The following is a 20,876-nucleotide window of genomic DNA, read 5'->3' as shown; positions in this document are numbered from 1 at the left end:
TCAATGTAGCCAATGTAATGTTTTCAGTAAAAATAATGAAAAAAGAAATAGTCGGTTTAAAAAACGCTGACCTACGCATAAATGGACAAGCTTTGCATCTTCTAATTTTATAAACTCTGCTTAAAACGGAGAAATGGAAGCTCAAGAAGATAGCTTTAGACAAAAGAAAAAAATCACCATTTAGGACTTGAGTGTGGTGTGTTGAGGGACTTCTATAGGCAGGAGGAGACCAGCAAAATACCTTGGCATAAGGATTAGGTACTTCGACTCATTCATCATAGAAACAGGAAATCGAAATCTGCTAGATGTTATTGTCTAGAAGTGAATTTGCCAATCTTAAATCTCATCCCTACACCCTGTTTCTCCATGACTTAGAACCTACAAGCCAAGGATGCTCCGGCACCGCCCACCTCCCAGGCAATACAGGCTCCGCCCAGCTAGTCAGGCAGGTCCGACCTGTAGGCCTCCTCTGTCACTGCCTCCCTACCTGTTTTCCTCAACCCTTCCTTATATTCCCATAACCCCCACTTTCTCCCAAAGTTATAAATCAAGAAGAACTGGAACGTGTAGCAGAGGCCTGTGAGTGGAAGCGAAGGCCGTGCTTTTGTAGTCCACCGAGACGGGTTTTCAGGCATCGCTAGGGGCAGCCCCACAGGTACCGGGGCCCTGAATGCAGAGGGGGCCTAACGCCACAGTTCGGCACGCTGATTGGCTGTTTGCCGCGCCACTGAAGGAACCCGGATGTGCCTGTGGAGCTGTGTTGGCAGTCTGCGCGCGGAGATTTGGGCACTCTTTGGGTGCCCAGGGCTAGGCGGATGGCTCAGGATTGGGCGGGCTTCTCTGAGGAAGAGCTGAGGAGACTAAAGCAGAATAAAGGTGAGGTGTACTTGCGCGCGAGTGTGGAGTCTCGAGTCTGAAGGACAGGAGGCCTTCTTAGTGGGCGAGGGGGCGTGGGGGCTGGAGCTCCAAGTTGGGGGACAGGGATGGTGGGATTCCCTAGGTGTCTTTGCTGCAGAGGCCAGAGGGACGGGCCCAGGGGTTTCTCTTTTAGCATCTGTTTTCTGATGATTTGATGTTTTCCTGTAAAAAGGAATGAGGCTAGGGAGAGAAAGCGAAGCCACCACCTGAATGGCCCCTAAGGGAGGCTTTTAACCCAAATCAATGGTTGTAGACTTGGGTTCAGGGTGAATGAAGACAAGTACTGCATATACAGCATCATAATTGTGAACTTAGAAAACCAGATATTTGGGAAAGGTGTCATGAGAGTGAATCAACGCAGAAGAAGTGATATTTATGATCCATCCGCACTGCGTTTACTTCTGGCTACCAGATGAGTTTGCATTTCTTTCCAGTTCTTGGGAATCAGCAAACCAAAAGGACTTTTCGAGAGGTTAGATTTGAAGTGCGTGTGTGTATTTGTGTGTACATGCACAGTGCACTTACATGTCTGTCTCTTCTGCCTTCAGGGACAGCCGAAATCTGCTGCCCACCCCACTCCACCCCCGGGGGGATTTCTGGAATAATTATAGATAACTGTATGGGCTTGTGATAACGCTGCTTCTGATTTATTAAGTTTTCCAATACTTGGTAGGAAACGATATAAAATGCTCTTGACCTGTGATTGCAATTTCACAAAGATTTCTGTGGTAGTCTTGGTAATGCCAATCACTTCTGTGAGAACTTTGTGCCACTCTTGGCAACATTTTAAAAAGTACCTTAAGGATAAAATTCAATAAATTTTTCCATGTCTATAGTTTGTGAGAAATCTGGATATGGCTCGGGTACTTTGGAATATTTAGCCTAGATATGTGAATTATCTAGGACTGACAGGTGCAGAAGGAAGTAAATTATTAACATGGGGTCAATGTGGGGAAGACTGGACTGGCTGATCCAGGAATCTTTTTTAGTACTGTCATGGAATTATGTCAGATGTGTCCCAACTGATTCTGTCCAGCTGGCTGTTTTCAGGTTCTTTCCTTCTGTAACTCATTCTCCATTCACATACCTATATGTACAAATGCAGGCACCTAGATCTGATCTGATTCAGTTCTCAGTATCTGCTTTTGAATCAGGTGTGTTGTCTGGTCCAGGGTCCTCTTCCGTCCTTGTCAAGGGGAATGCTGACCTGCCATGAAGCACAACGTCTGCCTTAGAGATGTCAAGAGTAGCAGGACATCTTTGCCCTTAGAGACCTTGTAGATTCATGAGACAGACAGTACAATAAAGTGGTAGCAGATACTGACCCAGGGATAGCCATAGAGCAAGTTCACCCTGAGGATTTAGTGGACATTGGGGACATTTCATGGAGGTTAAATCTTGGCTTTAGCTTGATTTGACAAAGGCTTAATGTAGGACTCCAATATGCTTGTTATCTAAAAAGTATATTTTAACTATTTCTTTAATTTGGATTTGGTTAGAAGGTGATGAGGACCTAAACTTTAAGGCCCGTCACTTGGTCATGAAACGCTAGACTGTGGGTATAAAATCACTCATCTATGACATCTGTAAGAACAGAAGTATCTTCCAGTTTTTATGTAGCCATAGTGGAACACAGTGATCAGAACAAAAATACCAAGTCTCCTACCTTGGGTTTCCCATTTTTAAAGCTGCAGAAATCGAGTCCTCCTCGCAGCTGTTAAGAATGCAGTTAAATAATCTAGGAAGATGGGATCTGTTGCCAGCCAAAATAAGTACCGGGTGCTTTTGAGACACTCGAATGCATAAATGCATGTGCAGTCAAGAATGTTCTTAGCCACCTTGTTTATAATATCCAAAAGTTAGAAACAAGCCAGTTGTTTGCTAGCAGATGAGAGGATACATAATATGTGTTAGATCTATTGGTGGGACTCTATTAATCGCTAGTCACATTCATTAATAATGAATTTGTATAAATTACATGAATATTTGCAAAAGGAAGTTGTGGCTGAGTAGATAGTAGTCTAATAGAGTTTTTATATGGACAAAATTAGGGAAAGCAGGTGCATTTTGAGAGTAGCTGAAGAATATCAAAGGAGTGAAGCAGAATTGTGATTGGTAGAGAGGAGTGTGATGGGAGGGGTAAATCTATACAGAAGCACTGCTAATTAAGATATTAGGCAAAACAGTTTTAATTGAAGCAATAAAAAAAAACCCTTTAGAACAGCCAATTGTTTAAAGTAATGCAGGTTAATGTTTCAGTCTAGTGTCACTAGTCTAGTGTCACTGTTCAGTCTAGTGTAGCATGGGTTTCCAGGTGAAGCTGATACACAGTCATTCCATATTATCTTCTGATGCTGTCACATGACAGTCATTTTGGTAGGAAGAAGAGAAGATTGGAATTAGAACATTGGCAATTAAATGTTTTCACTAGCAAATAACTTTAATAAAAGTAAGTGATATAATTTTAGGAACTGGAAACATTTGTATATTACTGGAATGGTGTTACAGGGAGGGGGTATGTCAGCTGCAGTCATTGACTTCTTAAACTGAATTATTTCCAATAGTACAGGTTGGAAGAGTGTATGGCATACATATACACAAATATATGCCAAACATATACACAAATGTGTATGGTGTATATATGTACATACACATGATCTGAGGCTGGTTTCATATGTAAAAAATGGAAGAATGCAGTGCAAACATGCTGTCAGTTTTAAGATAAATAGTTCTTTCTATGTGCCCTTTATTTATTTATTTATTTATTTATTTTTTTTTGGTTTTTCGCAACAGGGTTTCTCTGTATAGCCCTGGCTGTCCTGGCACTCACTTTGTAGACCAGGCTGGCCTCAAACTCAGAAATCCGCCTGCCTCTGCCTCCCGAGTGCTGGGATTAAAGGTGTGAGCCACCATGCCCGGCTCCTTTATTATTTTTTTATGATTCACTTATTTATTGTATGGGCTCCTTGGCCATAGCATGGGCTTGGCAGTCAGAGGCTGTCTTGTAGGAGTCATTTCACTCCTCCTGCCACATGAGCCCAAGGGATCAGAACTCAGGTCTTCAGGCTTGGTGACAGATCCTGTACCTGCTCATTCATGTCACCCACTGCTTTTTATTATTGACATTAGGAGTCTCTTTGTTTTATTTAGTAATTACCTTGCTATTAGCATTTTATGCAATAGTTTTTAAACAGTTTTACCAAATTTCAAGGCATTGGATTTTGATTAGAATTGCATTGAGTCTTTAGATGAGTTTGGAGCTAACAGCATCGTGTAACTACCACCTCCAGGAAGGCTGCATGCGCTTCCATTTATTTACGCCATCTGGAATGACATGTAACAAATTTTAGAATTTTTCACTCCTACAAATTTTAAATGTTTTCTGTTTTTAGATTTTTCTTCCATAGATATATGACCATTTCTGGTATTGAAATATTCTCTCTTTAATTATCATTCTCTTATAGTAACATGTGAATAGCAAAGAAATAATAGATGTTTCAAAGGGAAGGAATATGAATAGATGCGAACCATCAACAAGAAGCAGAGCATTAGAAATCAGAAGCACAGTGAGGTACCACCTTGTGCTCTTGTGTTTGCCAAAGTTAAAACATTAAACAAAACAATGCCATGTATTAAAATGGATTCTTACACATTGCTGGACAAAGTGTGTTTTGGAAAGCAGTTTAACATCTAGTATTATATTTTATCATCCATTAGTTTGTGGGTAATATACAAGGCAAAATTTAGAACATAAGGGGATGTAACAGCCAGGTTCACAGAAGTAAACATAAAAACAACCTCAGTGTCCCCCAGGGGAAGATGAAAGGGAAGCTCTGGTTTGTCACTCAGCATTGGAAATGAATGACTGTAATAGTGTCTAATGATATGGACGCTGTCAGTGTGGTGCTGAGGAAGAAATGCTTGCTTGTGCAGTACACTTTTGATGAAATTAATACTTTTTAGAAATATTTGTAGCCCAATAAGGAAATGATCAATACATAATTCAGATGATACTGGAGACACAGAGGTCAAAGAGGATGTAAGTCCGAGACACACAGTAGATCTCACACACATAGTGTCTTGGCTAAATTACACACACATGACAAATTCCCCACTTAGCAGTTATGAGCTCTCACTGGCCTTCCAGTGGATGTGGGTTCAGTTCCCAGCTCACACCCTTAAGTAAACTACAGTTCCATGGGATCTGATGTTCCCTTCTGGCCTCTGAGGTCACGACATACATGCTGTACTTACATGCAAGCAAAACACTCATATACATAAAAATCTCCTTTTAAACTATTTAACTTTTCGGGGGTTTTCCCCTCCTTGCTTTTGACTATCCAGTTTTTAAAATATTAATAGTCATGATAATCATCAGTAATGTTTACAGAACTAACATCTGCTTGTTGGCCTCTGATATCTGGATCCGAAGATTGGACCCAGAGTGTCATAATGGTTCTTCCCCTCTGAGCTGTATCGTCAGCCTGGCTTTTAGCTGGAACGTGCCACTGCAGATTCAGAGTCACTTTCCACTGTAGCCTAATCTAGGTTTTGATGATTGTTGCAGTTCCCTGTATGTCAAACCACATGCAATTCATATAAAACGGCCACTTAGGAGCTGGAGCCAGAGCTACGTGGTTGAGCACTTGCCTGGCATGTGAAAGGTTGGGTTCAGTCCAACACCACAGAATAAATAAAGAAGTAAGTAAATAAAGAAAAATAGAAATAATTTTTAAGTGCCTGCTTTTAGTTGTGATAATGAGCGTCTGACTGTATTGACCTAAATTGCTTTAATGACAGCAGCTGACTAGAAGTTAACTGTGGCTAGTTCTCCTTGTACTGGATTTATACTCCTCGGTCGGCCCAAAGTTTCCAGAACACAGCACTTAACCAGTGTGTTCTGTTTTCACAGTCCTGATTTGTATATTGATTGCTAGTGAAAAAATATCATTCTATATAGAAAGTAAATATAAAGTAAAATAGACATAGTTGAGTTACAAAGGAACTACTGATTATTCAGTTAGTGTTTTCAGTTGGAGCCCAAATCAGTCTCAGTGACGTTTTCGATGTTGCTAATCAGAACAATAACCAACAGTAATCTTTATCAGAGAGGAGGGCACTTTGTATTTTCTGCGAAAGTCCATGGCTTAGTTATTTTTCTTGTGGCTGTAATAAAATACACTGAAAAAACCCTTAAAGGAAAAGGATTTATGGCTCACAGTTGGAGAATACTGGCCATCATGATGGAGAAGTCCTAGAGGCAGAAGCTTGGGGTGACTGGTTGTGGCACATCTTCATTCTGAAAGCAGAGAACAATGTATGCCTGTCTCCCCAGGGAACATCATCACACAGTGGGTGGGTTTTCCACCCTAGTTAACCTAATCAATAATCCCCCTCATACATGCCTATAGGTCTGTCTCCTGGTAATTCCTAATCTCATCAAGTTGATGATTCAGATTAACCGACACAGGACACAATTTTTGATATTATCTCTGTCTTTTTAAAAAACCATTTTCCATGCATATCTCACTCTTTCCTTGTCTCTATTGGTTAAGTCCAGCAGATAGTTCACAACTGGAATGACAGGTGTTGAGTCCAACAAACAAATTTGAAGCAAAGCTGGTGATTCAAAGTTTCAGCTTTATTTTGCAAAGTTTAAATTAATAAACTTTGTACTTCAACAGTAGATCAGTGTGTAGAATTTAAGCATCACACTTGAAAAGTCTTTGGTTGGTTAGATTTTGTTTTCTTGCTGTGCTGAGGATTGAACTAGGGCCTTGCTAGGCAAATGATGCACTACTGTGTGACATGCCCAGCCTTAGAAGTCCTGTTTGAGTTGCTCACTAGTAAGGACTCATAACTTTATAGTGTGTATTATGAGAGTGAAATTCCCTATTTATTTGCCCTAAGAGTTTAATCTTAATATAAATAGTTCCCAAAGGAGCATCATTTGTATTTAAAAGAACAAATTCCCTGTGATTGTTTTATCTTCCTCTGTTGCTTCTTTCAAGCTGCTGTTAAAATTAGCTTGAATGCATTGATTAGAACTTACCCAGTGTTTGGTGAATGAACATGCCTTTGCTAGATCTCTGTAAGCTAAAGCAGTATGGAAATAAGTAGCAATGCTGGAAATAGCATTGAATCCAAGGGAAGGGTGTCACCTGTGAGAACCAGCCACTGTTGTTTCTGTAGAACAGAAAAAACTTGAATCAATCCAACAAGTCAATGGGCAAATTAGTTTCATCAAAATTAGTCAGTTCTTTCTTAGACCTCAAGTCAAAATGAAAACTTTGCCTTGTGTCCTTGGGCCTGTTTCAATGAAGTAGATTTCCTATAGAGATGAACTGGGAACAAGAATGGGTTTTGTTAAATATTAATAGTGTGATATAAGAACTGTTGCACCCAGGAAAATGGCTGACTTTTCCTGGGCTTTCAAGATGGATGGGAGGAAGGGGCCCTTAGAATTACAAAAATTTAATGCCACTACTTTATGTTTTTAGAGAAATGGTCATTATTTGTTGTTCAGCAAGGACACTTCATTTGCTCTCTTTTATGTAGATCCATTTGAACCTCAGCGTCGTATTCCTGTGAAGAAAACCCGACAACAGCTTCAGCGTGAAAAAGCCCTTCTAGAGCAGAGCCAAAAGCTTGGCCTCCAAGATGGGTCAGCCTCATTGCTTCCAGAGCAGCTGCTCTCTGCACCAAAACAGAGAGCTAACAGTCAAAAGCCACGCCCTCCTTCCCCTGTGGCCCCCAGTCCCCTCACACCCACCTCTTCCTCTGTTGATGGAAAGCTACCTGGTGTTGGAAGTCAGCCACAGGAACCAGGACTTGAGAATTCCCACCATGGTCACAAAAGTGCCGAGGTTCGAGCTCCAAAGCCAGATTGCAAAGTGGAGAAAAAGAAAATGGAATTGTTAGTAAGTCTATGAGACTTTTCATCTTTTTTCCCCCAGAGACTTGGAAAAAATATAGTTAGTTGAGTTTTTTCCTAGAATCTACCACTTAAATATATTAGGAGCTAAATTATTTTATCATACATGCTTATTGTTTTCACCTTATAGAGGAGTTATTTAGGACTTAGAAAAGCTACTGTTTGCTTATCACTAGACACATGCCACATTCCACTAAGGCTAGCACTTGGCCTAAGGAAGAAGCTGTCAAGTCTGGAGACCACAGTGACCTACATACTGAGTACTGGGCTCAGCTGAGAAGTAGAGCAAGAGCGTTCTCAAGTTTAACACGTACACACACTTGCATACAACTCAAATTTAACACCTACACACACACACACACACACACACGCACACACGCACACACAGGCAAACACAAACTCCTGTGCATACATACACATGCAGAGGAGCTGGGAACTATCTTCCTAAAGCTAGCACACACAGCCAGTAAGTAACAGAGTTGAGATATCTTTGTATTAGAACCTATATAGTTTAGCTCTACCCATATAGAAATTTCCATTTTCTAACTTGTAAATTCTTAGTAATGGAAAGAAAAGATAGCATTTGTTTTTGTTTTTCTGAATTTTTTCAAAGTGTCTTTGTGTTTTTTTCAAATACTAGACAGTATTCCTCATCTCTGTTGGCCCAGCTTTTGTGTCACGAGAGTTCTGTCTACCAGAGTCTTATGACAGATTAGTTTTAATAAGATATAAAATCACATGAATTGTTTGTTTGCTTGGTTTTTGTTCTTACAACAGAACCTCAGTATATATCAGGAAGACTTGAAAATTGTGATGAGATGTCAGTAGGAAAAAAAATCATTGTGTTTTAGATACTTTGGGATATCCATAGGACACAGTAATTTGAGGAAACATTGATTTTAAAAACTAAGAATCCTGAAATGATAAGCTTGGGATAGGAGAGCTATATCCCGCAGTGTTCTATGATGGCATCTCAATTTTCTGAGAGAGAGAAATGCTAAAGAATAGTAGTGAAGTAAAAGAGAGCGAGGATAAAGGGGAGCCTGCGTCCTGGTGTAGCATAGGACCAGAGCCCCAAGAGGAAAATATCCTGGTCAAAGTGGATTAGAGAAATGACAGGTGTCTGTACAGTTTGGGAGAGGGAACCAGGTGAAGTGGGCCTGAAGTGCCTGTGGACTGGAAACTGAGAAAAGGCTGATGCTGACCCTGCTGGAGGCTGTAGTAAAAGAAAGAAAGGGCAGGGTTAGAAGGGAAGGACATTGGATGGGCTAGACAAACACCAGCAGGAGGAAGAAAGAGCGTCGCTGTGACCTCTTTCAGTTGATAGCTTTATGCCTATTGAAATGTGCATGCACCTTTCTCAGAAGCGGACATGTTAGGAGATACAGTCCATGTTTTAAGTTCTTTGACTTTCTGTTTTTGTGTATTCTACTTGCCTTTAGCTCAAACAACTGCTCACTTAAAATTAAGAGTTGGAGATAAGGACTCATCTGTATTATACATCCATACATGTGTATGTAACAATGAAGGCTATCAACTTGAAGGGGGGTCATGGGAGGGGTGGAGAGAGGAAAGGCAAGAGCAAAGTGACATAATTCTGTTTCAATTAAAAACCTGTGTTAACCTTTTGTTAATTTGGAGAATAATGAGCAGAATGAAGGAAAATATAAGAAACAAGACTGGCTGTTCTGTTAAGATGTTGAGGGAATCTAGACTTTTCATAAAGAAAATTCTAGAAGGCAAAACATGACATCCTACCAATACACTTTGACTTCCATTTTACATATGTTATTATCCATGCACACATTTCTTTGTACTCCTAAAAGAATGTCACAGTACTTGGGCTTCTAGTTTGTGGGTTCCTAGATTATACACATATATAGATTTCAAAGGTCCAATTTACGAAAGCCTCTTTACTTCAGACTGTGTTCTTTGTTCGTATTAGAACAGAATAATGAACTGCAGATGGGTTTCTTTTAAGGGAATTTTTGAAAGAAAATATATGTAATCTGGCTGATTAAATTTTATGCCTAGGAGACAGACTGGTAAGGTGTAGGGTTGGGTAACAGTCTTTTTCATAAATTCACTTTGTGCCTTTTTTTTTTTTTCAGGCAAGAGAAATCTCGTTGGGAAGTCCTCCAACAAGAACAGCGACTAATGGAAGAGAAAAATAAACGTAAGAAAGCCCTTTTGGCTCAAGCCATTGCGGAAAGGTGAGGCCTCCAGGTCAGGGGCTTGACCCAGAGACATCTCTATAGAGCTCATGTTTATTCTCCCATGCCTTACCCAGTAAACTGAGATGTGCACTGTAGCGCTGACTTCTAAGACAAAGTGTGCTTCAAATGATACTGACACTTTTTTTTTTAAGTAATGAATCACTTGGGTGTCAGCTGCAAGTGAACGGTTGGCATCAGTGTTAACAGTCTGTTAACATGCAGTCACGGGGCAGCAGAAGTAGGTATTGATGTGCATGAGTGAGCAGCAAACACAGGTTTTAATTTGGATGTGTTAGCATCAGGCATGTAGAGGAACAAGTGCAGTCTGGGGCAGCCTACACTGTTGGAAACCTTGCTTGCATTTCTTAAATCATTTACTGTGTTTCACTGGTGACTGGGCGGCCACCATCCACCCTGTGTGAGGTTTATTTTATCTCTTCTCGTGTGCTATGTCATACTGGCCCCAGCTGCAGCATTCCCCATGGAAGCCGTTCTTCCCAGCCTTTGCTGCCTTCCTGTGCTTTGCCTGTTACTTCCTATTCTCCTGTGTCCTTAAGGTGTGTCAGTTAAGTAGTAATTGAACTGAATTCGAGCAAATATTCATGACCTTTTGCTTTTAAAGTCCTCCAGAAAGGAGTGGTGGAACCTACCTTCTCTGCCAGCATTCCCAATAGGGAATTCCCAAACTGGAAGATTGTTTGAAGTTTAAGGTCAACCTAGGCTGCACATTGATACAGCAATACCCTGTGTTAAACTGGTGTTGCTTGAGGCTTGAGTTGATGTAAGGACAGAAATGGTGAGAGGGAGATGTGTAGATAACTCAGAGAGGAACATTTGGTAAAGATTTTTTTTCCCTTCTAGAACAACTTCTCATGAAGCATAATAAAGATACAACTCACAGGCTGGCTTATATTTCAAGAAAAGAACGAATATAACGAAAATTAATAATACCATCTTTTTCCCTACACGTAATTATGCTTTTTAAAGAATTCTCTTAGTCTTTACTAAGAGTAGAGACTGTTTATTGGGGATTTTACAAATGAATGTAGGTGTATTCAACTTGCTGTAGTGGTACACACCTATAATCCTGGTACTTAGAAGGTAGAGGCAAAAAAGTGTGAGTGCAAAGCCAGCCTTGGCCACATTGTCCCCTATCTTACCAAGAGATTATAGATTCCATACTTCTCAGCTGTTGATTTAAGACAGAATAACATTGATAGAGACAGCAATGTAGGGAAGTGGAACAGGATTATATTATTAATAGTGGATAATGAAGTACTTAAAGGAAGATCTCTGCTGGTTAGTGAGTGTGGGCAGAAAGGGCAGATCTGTGCCTATTGCAGAGAAAGTCAAGAGTGTAAGATGCACTGTTTGCTGTCACTGGGGGAGGTTCTACTCCCTAGAGAACATGTGTGAAATTTTGAAGTGAACAGATTAAGTTTGCTTCTCCATGTATTACTCTGATTCTGGTGTGTGTGTGTGTGTGTGTATACACTTGGGTATGGTGAGGGGACAGATAAATGATTGAATCGGGTGTGCTTTTCAACAGAAAAGAGTGTCTGAGTCCATGAGTGATTATATATACAGTCTTCCAAGGAAACAAGACGAGCCTGAAGAAATTGAAAGCACGGATGTTTTTATACAAGGAGATGTGATGTCATTAGACTGTGTCTTCATGCCCAGTGCCGGTGGAAGATGAAATGGACTTAGGAAGGAGAGTGAAGAAGGAATAGTGACATGTCCTTTCAGGACTTCTATATAAAGATCTTAGTTCGTCCTTTGTTCATGAAAATAGTATATACCAATAGGAAGTTTAATAAAACAAGGAGCACAGAGCATTATTTTGTCTCAATTCTGATTTTCTTTCTAATTTTTGAAAAGAATGTCATGAACTATAATTATATACACAGTTACCATTCTTTTTCATTTATATCATGTATGGAAATGTGGTCTTAAAGTGTTTTCTCCAACTCACATTCCTGGATTTCCAGATCTAAGAGGACCCAAGCAGAGACCATAAAACTAAAGAGGATCCAGAAGGAGTTGCAGGCCTTAGACGACATGGTGTCAGCTGACATTGGCATCCTCAGGAACAGAATCGACCAGGCCAGCCTGGAGTATTCCTATGCACGGTGAGTGGATGAGAGGTCTCAGCAGTCATCCATTGCTGACTATGCCTGTGAGCTTTATGGATATTACAGGAAAGTCTCATGAGAATGCCAGCAGTAATGTGCTAACTCAAGTGGCCACCTGTCCTATAGCTTACCCTCCTGGAATTCCTGTTTCAACACTCCCTGAATTACTTATCTTCATTTTAGTGTTTCCTGATTAACCTTCAGCTCATAATATTGGAGACCCTGAGTACTTCAGGGTCTATCAGATTATATACCCGATTAACTTGCTGCAGAACTATATGATCCTAACACCTAGTCTCTGTTCTTTCTATTAAATTTTTGACTCTTTGATATTGCCTTTATGGATTGGAGCCAAATTCTGACTTTATTTTTTTATCAAAGTAAAAACCTATATTTATTTTGAAAAGGCTTTTGAATATAAGCTAGGAATGGTGGTACATGTATATATTCCCAGCACTCAAGAGGCTGAGGCAGGAGGATCAATTCAAGTTCAAGGCCAGCCTGGGGTACAAAGTGAGATTCTGTCTATGAGTACAAAGGAAAACTACTGTGGATATTTTCTTTAAGAACTCTAAGAACTGTGAGGTTTCTTTTTTCTTGTTTGGTTATACTTTGTACAAAGTGGTCTGCTATCATGTGCTTCCCTGGCTTTCAACTGTTGGCATTTTTAATAAAGGAAAAAAACATTGTGGAATATTTTTAAAATGAATAAGCACATGTAAAGAATTACATGGGCTTTGCAAACAGATAAAAGGGCAAAAAACTGGGCCAATTTCAGGGTTCTCAGTCCCTGTAACATCGCTTTAATCATTGCAGTTTGTCTTTTCTTCGCAAGGGAATGCTGTGCTAATGACTCAGCTTTGTATCTTTCCCTGTAACACTAGAAATCAATCAGAATGCCTCATTAGTCTCGGGGAAACCACAGCCTCAGAATGTTTATATAACAATTTAATAAAGCGGAAATGCTTGGTGATAGTTTTAATTCACTGTTTAGTATTTAAAAGAGGCCTGTGGTTGTTCTTGTGACTTGGGTAATTGTTGTTTGCTTCTATGTTATAAGACACAATGTGTTGCCTTTATTAGTGGACAATCTAAATTAATACCATCAGGAGCTGATAACCAGAAGTTCCCAATTTCTGTTACTGTTCAGGAGGTGACTAGAATTTCATTACAAGTAAACTCAGCCTTAACTTTGAGCACATCTTATTCTCTGTAACTGAGCTGCCAGGGGTCATTTCACACCACTCTAGCCTCTTGTCATAGTTGTGGGTCAGCAGGAAAAGCAAAGAGAGATTTGTTGGTGTGTGTGTGTGTGTGTGTGTGTGTGTGTGTGAATACATAAATGCAATCTGCTCAGTCTGTTTCATGTCTCTTCTGAGCAGTTTACAGAAAGATGTCTTTTTTGGATTGGTATTAGCTAGGAAATGTCAGTTTTAGCTTTCAAAACCATAGAGAAAGTAAAACCGCCAATTTTTATTGAAACTGTAGAGAATTCTTAGCACAGTGCTTTGTATCATATACCTTTATTTCATGTGTTTAGTAATCTAAAGACATCATTTGCATGATTCTGTTACTGACATAACGATGAATGGATGTCATAGTTGATGTGTGGGGCTCTTTTTCAAGGCTGAGCTCTGGAAGTAAATCGAAGGAGCCATAGACAGTCCTAACTAGAAGTAAGAGTGTGTCTGGTTCATTCTTAAGATTAATACAGAGTCTTCTATATTTGCATCTGTGGTTATTGAGGAATTATAAATACTTGTAAGTGCTTCCTATTGAAATGATGAGTTGCATGTGGAAATCACATTTCCTTTTTATCATGAGAGTGAAGGAATTCATTTGAGTGGGCTATTGTGCACACTGACACCTCACTTCCGTGATCAGTTATCCTGCTCAGCCTGCAGACTCTAACTCTGCATGGCTTCAGTTTCCTAGGACTACTAACAAACTACCAGAAGCTAGATGCCTTGGAACACCCGGAAGTTTTCAGCCTATATTTCTAGAATGAAGACTAGAAACCCAAAATAAATGTGTAAGCAGGACATGATTTCTGAGACACCCTACGGGTCCATTTCTTGCCTTTTCCAGCCTCTGATGTCCCTGAACTTGTGGCTACAGCTTCTGTCCTGTGTCTCGTGGTCACCTAATCACAGAGTCACGTTTCCTCCCATCTCCACATTTCCCCTGCCCTCAGTTATCACAGGTTCCATGTGATTGTAATTGGGATCCACTAGAGTTTAGAATACCTCCTCTTAAAGTCTTCAATCACCTCTGTTCTTTACTAACTTCTAAAGTTGCAGGGATTCAAAATTAATATTTTGTGGCAGCTGCATTTTGGCTTGCAATCATATTTGAATTTGTCTAGCAGCATCGAAATGGCTTTCTCTGTCAATTTTCTCTATTTCCAACATATGCAATAAATTTAAAAATGTGTTCAGTTTTATTCAGAGAAAACTTAAGAATGTTAAGATGACAGTATTACACATTCTTGAGACATAATACTTTGAACTAAGCACTTGGGAACTAACAGATGATAAGTTATTTGGTTATCACATCATTCCTGTTTTCTTGATATTTTACTTTTTATCATAGATAAGAGTGAAGACTTCCTGTAGTAATGGGATAGCAAAGTGTTTCAAGACAGAGGGAGCATATCTCTTAGATCCTGTTTTATTAACCAAGATTCCTCTGTTCCTAAGAAATTCTAAGAAAGGATATAAACCGTATGTTAATCTATACAGACAGTTGAACTTTTCAGGAAAAAGAGACCTGGAAACTAAAACAGGTCAGTGGAGCTCAGTGGTATAGAAAGGGTTAAGATTGAATTTTTTTTTTTAACTTCAAAGATGCCAAGACCAAGAAACAGTTTCTAAAAACCTTTAAATAACATTAAATCACCCTGTGTCCCCTTAAAATAACAAAACAATTCTGTAATTACATTCCCAGTTCAGTGTGCCTTACTGTCTAATGTATAATGATCTTATTATTCTCTTCCAGAGTACCCTGTCTACCCAGCATCAGTATGAGTGACAAGACTCTTAGGCTGGTCATGTAGTTTGTGAAACTAACCAATATTTTAAACAACAGTCACTCTGTAGGAGAATATATGTACTTCTTTTAGACCAAAAAGACTTTAAATAAATAAACAAATACAGAGTTTTAAGTGATTTATCTGGGGTGAACCCAGATTAGTGGTAACCTAGGAACCTGATTGCAAATGTTAGTTTCAATTCAGTATTCATGAACCTAGTCTGTAAATCTCTACTGACTGGGGAGGCAGAGGTGCAGAGTTAGGGGTAGGAATAGACCTGGAGAGAAGAAAATGCGGGGGAAAGGCTAAAGGATTCATAGCTCTATAATGTCAGAGCTCTACACTTAATGTGAAAACATTCATAAGCAGGTTATGTTACCAAGTGTAGAAATAAAGAACTGATACCCAATAAAGTCCTTTTAGCATGAGAAGTTACTGGAAAGCTATCTATTCATTCTTATGTTTATTAGGTAACAATAAAATAGAAGATATATAATAAATGAACACTCTGTAAAATTTAAACCTATAAATATCAGACCCCTAAATTTCCTCTAACCATAGTTTTATATAATGTCAATAAATGGCCATGAGGGTTTTTTTTTTTTTTTTTCATTGCTCCAAAGGGGAAACTCAGTTTTGGGGGTGCTGGGAAGGATTCTTGAACTGTTTACACTGCAGAATCTCAGGCCATATAGCTCTGTGACTCTGTTGCTGTCACTGTTTGATACAGACCCAAGGCTGACTTGAGTAACTACAGAGTTACTCTACTCTACTCGTTTTTGGTCTTTGCATGACCCCTTTTCTCTAATCCCTCCTGCAGAAATTCAAGTACTTCACTCCAGATGTTGATCGTGTTGGTACACCAAAGATTTATATCCATTCCAGGCCATTTCATTCACAGACCATCAACATTAAGAACTCCATTTAAACTGAGATGAACAAGGCCTTTCCATGCTCTCATTCTGAATATGGAGAGATTGAGTGGAATGAATCTGATGGAGAGCCAAAGCTGATAGCCATTTTGGCCCGTGAGTGTGAAGGAGAGCTCAGGTAGAAATAGTGTGGCTGCTTAGCATTGAGAACAGCCTGTGAGCCTGGTGACTTTTCTGTAATACTGCTCCTTGTAACCTGAAAAGTATTTTTCTCTCCCTTAGCTAGCTTGACTAGATAACTATGCATCTAAAGACCAAAAAGGTATACAGAATGGACAGTTGAGAACAGATTTGAGCTTTCAGTTCTCTACAATCAAAGCTTTTATAATTTTCAGTGTGTCCTTTCAAGATAGAGTCTCTTCTACCAGGAGGTTTAGTTCTTTCTTATTTTCTGTAAATTATACTTAAAGCTGCATGTTAGAATTAGTGAAGTTAAAGACACCATCAAACTGGTAAACTAACAGGGCCTTCATAAATATTAGTGATAATTAAATTGAACTAGTTGATAAATTGGAATTTCCTTTCTTTGAGGAGAGGAAGAAACCTACTTTTTTTCTAAAGAAAAGTAACTATGTAGAAAGTGAGGGTGTGATAACCTTACTGCAATCTAATGCAAGGGGTTGGGGGAGACAGGGTGGCTTCTCCCTAGAGTTATGTTACTTCACAAGAGACTGGCATTACCCATCTACAGAGCTTATACCTCTGCAGATACATAAAATGGAGTTCCTTTTCTCTCCTCCCCTCCTCTCCCCTCTTCTCTCCTCCCCTTCTCTTCCCTTTTGCTCCTTGTATATGTTAAGCAAGTATTCTGCCATTGAGCTGTTGGTTCAGCCTATAAAGTCTTTTATATGTAACAATAGTCTGTTGTTTGTTATATGGAATTTAGCCTAGAGATTTTCAACTACGAGTACTTGTGATGTTGGCAATGTCTAAAGAGATGTTTTTGGTGTTATAGCTTAATGTATGGTGGTACTAATGGATAACACAGCAATGCTGTTCAGCATCCTACAACCAATGAGATAGCTCCTCATAAGAGAATTCTGTGGTCCAAATTATCAGTGTGGACTCTAAGGAGCCCTGCCTAACTGACCCTGGCCTTGCGGTTTCTATTCTTAGTATTCACTTCTTGCCCTACTTGGTATCATTTAGTTGACCATGCTCTTTGTGTTCACTTCTTATTAAATATTTCTCTCTCAGACCATTACTAAGAGACATGAATTTCCTATTTTCTCCACCTCTTGGTTTGACTCATATGAATTTAACCAACCTTGTATTTTGAGTCGCTTGTATTAGCTGTCTTGTGCTAGCTCCTGAGAGCAGGCTCTGGGCTTTCAGTGGTGTCACACAAGTAACTTGAAATTAGCCAGAGTGGCAGTGTTTATAGTATTGCCTGGCAAGTGCCACAGAGCTGAGCTCTCTGCTTTCCTCTTCTCCCTAGAGCTAACCTGCCATCAAATGAACTCTTTTGGCCTGCTGACACTCAAGTATAGCAGAATCATTGGCAGTAAATTTATTTCAAATAATAATGTTGTAATAGTAGCCTTCTAGCCTAGCTTTCCCTGGGTGGTGTTGGCTATTGTTAAAGTATCACTTCTATAGTGTCATTGCATTTCATTTCGCATTTTGAGTTTGTTTCAGACCCTGGGGAAGCTTCATAACTGAGAATGGATGAACTGATGTTTGTCTGTGTCCTTATAGGAAGCGCTTTGATAGAGCTGAAGCTGAGTACATTACAGCAAAGCTGGATTTACAGCGAAAAACCGAGACGAAAGAGCAGCTCACCGAACACCTCTGTACCATCATCCAGCAGAACGAGCTCCGAAAGGCCAAGAAGCTGGAGGAGCTGATGCAGCAGCTGGACGTGCAGGCTGATGAGGAGGCTTTGCAACTAGAGGTGGAGGTTGAGCAGTTGCTTCGGGAACAGGAAGCAGAGGCAGCCAAACAAATGGCTTCTGTAGAGAGGCTGTGTCCGCCTTATGGGGAGAGTGGGTCTTCAGAACTGGCTGGAGAGAACAAAGAGCCTCAAAAGCAAGCTCCTTCCCCAGAGACAGACAAGCCAGGCAAATGTTGCAGTAGCTCTCCCCATAGACTAGACTGCCCAGATCCAGAAGCCAAGAACTTTTCAGCTGCTGTGGCCACATGAGCGGCCAGTGTTTTCTCAGTTAATATCTCTGCGGTAAATTATAGCTTGTCTCTGATCAAACTTCTTTAAACTCATTTGTATTTGAATCAATGCTTAGTGATAGTTAGTATGTTAGCATGTCAGATCATTCCAAAGTCACAAGTTGTGACTGTTTCCTATCCAGGGAGTGTTGACCCCTCGGAGTTGGGGTTCCTTCCAGCCTTATCACTGAGTTAGAATAGGTGACTCACAGGGTGGGAGTGCTCGGGGCCCTGGGTTTGACCTTCAACACTACAAGCACAGTGGTAGAAGAAAAACTACATGGCTTCTTAGCTCTTGGCCAAACTTAAAACAACATTGAGGGAACATTGAGACTTTGTGGCCTTCTATGTAGTCATTAAAAAGACAAAAATTCTTATATACAGAGAGAAGGAGAGAATAAAAATGGGTTAACTTACCTATCCGGATGCTACTAGAGTGAGTAGACACAAGTTGGAAATCCCAGCTTATGTAAGGAACTAGACAACGTAAGCCAACATTATTTTCCCTTTACTTTGTCAGTAAATGGTTTCTCGTTCCCACCTGAATTGTGGCTAGTTGATCCACATCCATAGATAAGCTGTGTATGTATGACTTTACCTTTACTGTCTTCTGCTTTCCTTAATGAATGGACAGGGAAACTTTGGACAGTGAAAGTGTTTCTAAAGTGACTCTGAAAGTGGCAAGTCTCATTGATCATCCAACCACGATGTATTCCCTCGATGAAGCTCTGTAATGTGGATATTTATATGTCAGGTATTGCTTCTGCTGTCATGAAGCATTGAAGCCGTTAAAGCACTCATTTTCTAATTGTTTTCATAGTTTGTTAATCACCTGTTCCCAAAAACTTGACTGGTGCATTGTGCTAGATTTAAATGTGTATAAATGTTTTAGTTTTGTCACAAATATTACCTTAAATTATCGATTTCTCAGAAATCACAAAAAATGAAAAATGTGTTTCATTCATAAAAAAGGAGCTCTATTTTAAAGGGGATAAAGACAGCTGTTTCCATAATACAGTGTAGAGAAGTTAGAGATGTCCTATTTTTAGATTATTGTCTAAGACATCTTCTGATAGTAAGGATGCTTTGTATTTTTTTGTATGATCTGAGCCACAGGTATAATTGTCCATTACTGATTTCTAAACACAAGCATTTATTTCCATAGTGTTGTTTTTATTTATGAATGAGACACATACAAATTTAAAACTTTGTTGCCCAATACAGTCTTATTTTTCTAAGGAATAAACAAGTCTGATAAGTTTACAGTATGGTCTTTCATTTACCTTAAAAATTGTTTCACACCATTTAATCTGTGTTAAATAGCATGTGTATGGAATCCCAGAATCCCAGAGAATTACAGAAGAATTGTACTGTCTACTGCACCTAGCAGAGTTCTGTACTTCTGTTACAGTTTCTGCCTATTTTAACCCATAAAATTCACTGCGTCCATCTACTAACAGTTTTGTTTTCTAACTAGCCCCTCCCCCTCCCCGTGTGTGTGTGTGTGTGTGTGTGTGTGTGTGTGTGTGTTGATGCTTTCAAATATGTGCTATGAAAGTTCCACTGAAGCCATTATTTTGACAAAGCATTGTCTCACCAGCTTTCCTTGGGTGGTATCTAAATGCTCAGGTGATGATATAAATGACAGAATTATATTGCAACAGTTTTATGCAAAGGCAGCTGCAGCCCATGTGTGTAAGGCTCCAGAGCAAATGCGTAAGAACTGGGAGGGTCCTGATGTGAGGACCATGTGCACTGACTTCCCCAGGATAGCCCTGGAACACATCCTTTAAACTGTGCCTCGTCAGCTTCGGTCGATTAAAACAAGTACATTTTTTTGTGAAGGGAACTAGGCCCAAATCACTAACCACCATCCTGCTTGTCCCTGTTAGCAGGTAGTGTTTACCAGATAGCTGTAAACTGCACTTACTGAAGAGCACAATCCTGTTTTGAATTTGAATTTAAAGAGTTCTTTAAAAACTCGATTCCCTGCAACTGTCTCTGTGTGTGTGTTTTAAACGGGCTGTTTCTGTGGGCTTCAGAGAAGCAGAGTTCCTGTAAGAGTGGTTCTTGTGTTGAAAATAACCTTTTTTTTTCCTCAAAAATTTCACCTCTGCATAATTTTGCTGAACTACAGTGCTTACAGGTGGCAAACCTGTTCTCAGGAGAGCACAGCTGATTTGTAAGTCATGATAAAAATCTCTGATTGCGATTAAGGGAGCAGACTTCATTGCTGGATGGGCATTTGGCTTACAGAGTAGAAACTCAGCTCTAAAGCCCTCTTCTTTGTTTGGAGTTAGCAGTATAGTACTCTGCAGGAGCTTATCTAACTGCTCAGCCACTTCCTCTTTCATAGTATTGGCCCAGAACTGACTCAAGTTATTCTGACCCGGCCCATTCCCTGTGACCTTTATAAATGATGTTTAAGGTTTTGTATTTCTAAGGAGCCAAGTCAGCATTTTAAAAAGCCCCAATAGATATAACTCAGTCTGCTAGATGCGACCCGAGGCCAAGCTGGTCCAGGGTAATTATCCCTCCTCTCAGCAT

General features: G+C 39.8%; 1 protein-coding gene and 1 pseudogene across 2 annotated transcripts; one reads left to right on the top strand and one right to left on the bottom strand.

Annotated features, from left to right (window-relative positions):
- The first annotated feature begins 751 nt into the window (after window positions 1–751).
- Gorab (golgin, RAB6 interacting) lies at window positions 752–20,049 on the top strand. Of its 2 annotated transcripts, none has more exons than XM_029482444.1 (5): window positions 752–876; window positions 7,477–7,838; window positions 9,964–10,065; window positions 12,060–12,200; window positions 17,865–20,048. In XM_029482444.1, the coding sequence occupies exons 3-5, from the start codon at window positions 10,010–10,012 to the stop codon at window positions 18,307–18,309; spliced, it is 642 nt and encodes a 213-aa protein (XP_029338304.1). In that variant the 5' UTR covers window positions 752–876; window positions 7,477–7,838; window positions 9,964–10,009; the 3' UTR covers window positions 18,310–20,048. The 2 variants fall into 2 exon arrangements, with proteins under 2 accessions (XP_029338304.1, XP_021022953.1); XM_021167294.2 differs by having other exon boundaries at window positions 801–876; window positions 7,477–7,834; window positions 17,865–20,049.
- On the bottom strand, window positions 2,040–2,139 carry LOC115032533 (annotated as a pseudogene).
- Window positions 20,050–20,876: the final 827 nt, after the last annotated feature.

The sequence above is a fragment of the Mus caroli genome, chromosome 1 (assembly GCF_900094665.2).
Source record: "Mus caroli chromosome 1, CAROLI_EIJ_v1.1, whole genome shotgun sequence".
Classification (NCBI taxonomy): domain Eukaryota; kingdom Metazoa; phylum Chordata; class Mammalia; order Rodentia; family Muridae; genus Mus; species Mus caroli.
The sequence above is the reverse complement of the archived record's forward strand: the minus strand, read 5'-3'. Positions and strand labels throughout refer to the sequence as shown.

What these genes read in the sequence shown, in the direction of transcription:
- Gorab (XM_021167294.2), top strand. Translation starts at nt 816, where the DNA reads ATGGCTCAGGATTGGGCGGGCTTCTCTGAGGAAGAGCTGAGGAGACTA. An exon ending in GCTCAAGCCATTGCGGAAAG is followed by an intron (nt 10,066 to 12,059) that starts GTGAGGCCTCCA and finishes CTGGATTTCCAG; the next exon opens with ATCTAAGAGGACCCAAGCAG. An exon ending in CTGGAGTATTCCTATGCACG is followed by an intron (nt 12,201 to 17,864) that starts GTGAGTGGATGA and finishes GTGTCCTTATAG; the next exon opens with GAAGCGCTTTGATAGAGCTG.